Raw genomic sequence first — 1,741 nt, forward strand, 5'->3', positions numbered from 1 at the left:
CCAGTGTTTTCTCTGCCAGATTCTCCCATGTCTATAGTATAAGTTATTGCACGTTTCAGGTCTTCCTGCTTTTATTGCCCCGATTTCTTCTGCTCTCAATTAAGATCGAGATGCTTCAAAGGTGGCAACTTCTCTGTAATCTCGGAGCTTCCCGGTGCCCCTTACCTTCCCCCCTCGACTCCCCCCCCCACCTCTCCCACCCTCCCCAATCTCTCTCTCCCGATCTCTCTCCCCCACCCTTTACTTTCTTCCCATCTCAGCCTTGAGGGCCCCAAATCTCCCGATCCCCCGCTGCGTACATTCCCGCACGGTCCCTCGGGGCTGCTGGTGGCGGGCTCAGCCGTTCCAGAAATTGACGAAGAAGTCGCAGAGCGAGTGCCACTTCTCGGCGCAGTAGGTGCCGGCGAGCTGCGCGTTCCCGTCCAGCCCGTCGGGGTCGGCCGGGGTCCCCCGCGCTGGGGGGTGCTCGGGGTCCGAGGCCACCACCGCCTTCTTCTTCCCGACCTGCGTCGGCCGCGGCGGGAGCTTCTCCCGGGGCGGGGAAGGCGGGGCCCCTTGGGCGCGCTCCGGCTGGGCCTGGCGGGGCCGCCCGCGGCTTCGGGCCCGGGCCTTGGGCTCCCGAGACAAACCGGCCGGAGGGGGCGCGGCGGGCCGCAGGCGCAGCTCGGCTCCCGGGCCCTTCCTGCCCGCGCACAGGCGGGCCCGCAGCGGCGCGGGGTCCTGGCAGGGCCGCCGCCTCCTGCGCAGGGCGCCCAGCACCTGCTTCCAGTAGAGCGCGCGGCGGGCGGGGTAGGCGGCGCAGCGCTCGGGCGCCCCGCGGTAGGTGCACGCCTGGTGCGCCCCGTCGGGACCCCGGCAGCGCAGGGCCAGCTCGGCGGGCCCCGGGGCGGGCAGCAGGAGCTGCCAGCTGCAAGCGTGCCCCTCCGGGCTGACGAACCGGCCGCGAGAGGGACCCGGGGCCGGTTCCTCGGCCCTCCTGGAGACTGCGGGTCTGCAGCCGCCGCACAGCAGCAGCAGCAGCAGCGAGAGGCACGTTTGCAACCTCCGAGGACGCATGGCTCGGCCCCTCTCAGCTCTTCGTAGCGTTTCTGTGGAGGCCGCGCCTGGAGAAAGAGAGAGAGAAAGCAGCATCCCCCCCAGACCTCAGGACTGAGGCTAAATCTGACTGGCGCACGCAGTCCTTAGCCCTAGCGCTTGCACCTGCCCGATCTCCCTCCCCAGAGTTCCAGGGGTCAACTTCTGCCTAGGAGAACATCTTTTAAGAAGTTCTCCCGGGAGACCGCCGTTTTCTGCCTGAATAAAGTCATTTTGAGACCATTTCTGCATTGCACTTTTCTCTGAGGCAAAACAGAACAGCGAAGTGGTGTCTGATAATTAGCGCCACTTCCCCTACCTCCATCTCCTCACTTCTCCCCCCTTCCAATAAACTGACATAAAAATCATTTCAGATTCAAGTACTTTGTTCTTACCGAGTTCTGGTGTAGACTTAACTGGGTGGAGAGAAAGACTGCATAAAGGGTTTGTCCCTTTTAGCTGGTTCCCAGCGAATGAATGTGCTATCAATGAGACAGAAAGGGGCCTCCCCGTTCTGCCCCTCCCAGACTTCGCTCACACAGGGCGGTTTCCCAGCGCCATCACACACACACACACACACACACACACACACACACACACACACACACACGATGCACGATAGAAGTGGCACTGAAACATGAAATGTACATATTGTATTTGCTTCCAG

At 62.7% G+C, this 1,741-nt stretch overlaps 1 protein-coding gene across 1 annotated transcript; it reads right to left on the reverse strand.

Moving 5' to 3' along the window:
- Positions 1 to 336: 336 nt before the first annotated feature.
- On the reverse strand, positions 337 to 1,056 carry FGFBP3 (fibroblast growth factor binding protein 3). Its single transcript, XM_056130440.1, has one exon. It carries the CDS (start codon positions 1,054 to 1,056, stop codon positions 337 to 339), a length of 720 nt encoding a protein of 239 aa, XP_055986415.1.
- Between the last annotated feature and the right edge of the window lie 685 nt (positions 1,057 to 1,741).

Source organism: Sorex fumeus, unplaced genomic scaffold (assembly GCF_029834395.1).
Source record: "Sorex fumeus unplaced genomic scaffold, SorFum_2.1 ptg000078l, whole genome shotgun sequence".
Taxonomy (NCBI): Eukaryota; Metazoa; Chordata; class Mammalia; order Eulipotyphla; family Soricidae; genus Sorex; species Sorex fumeus.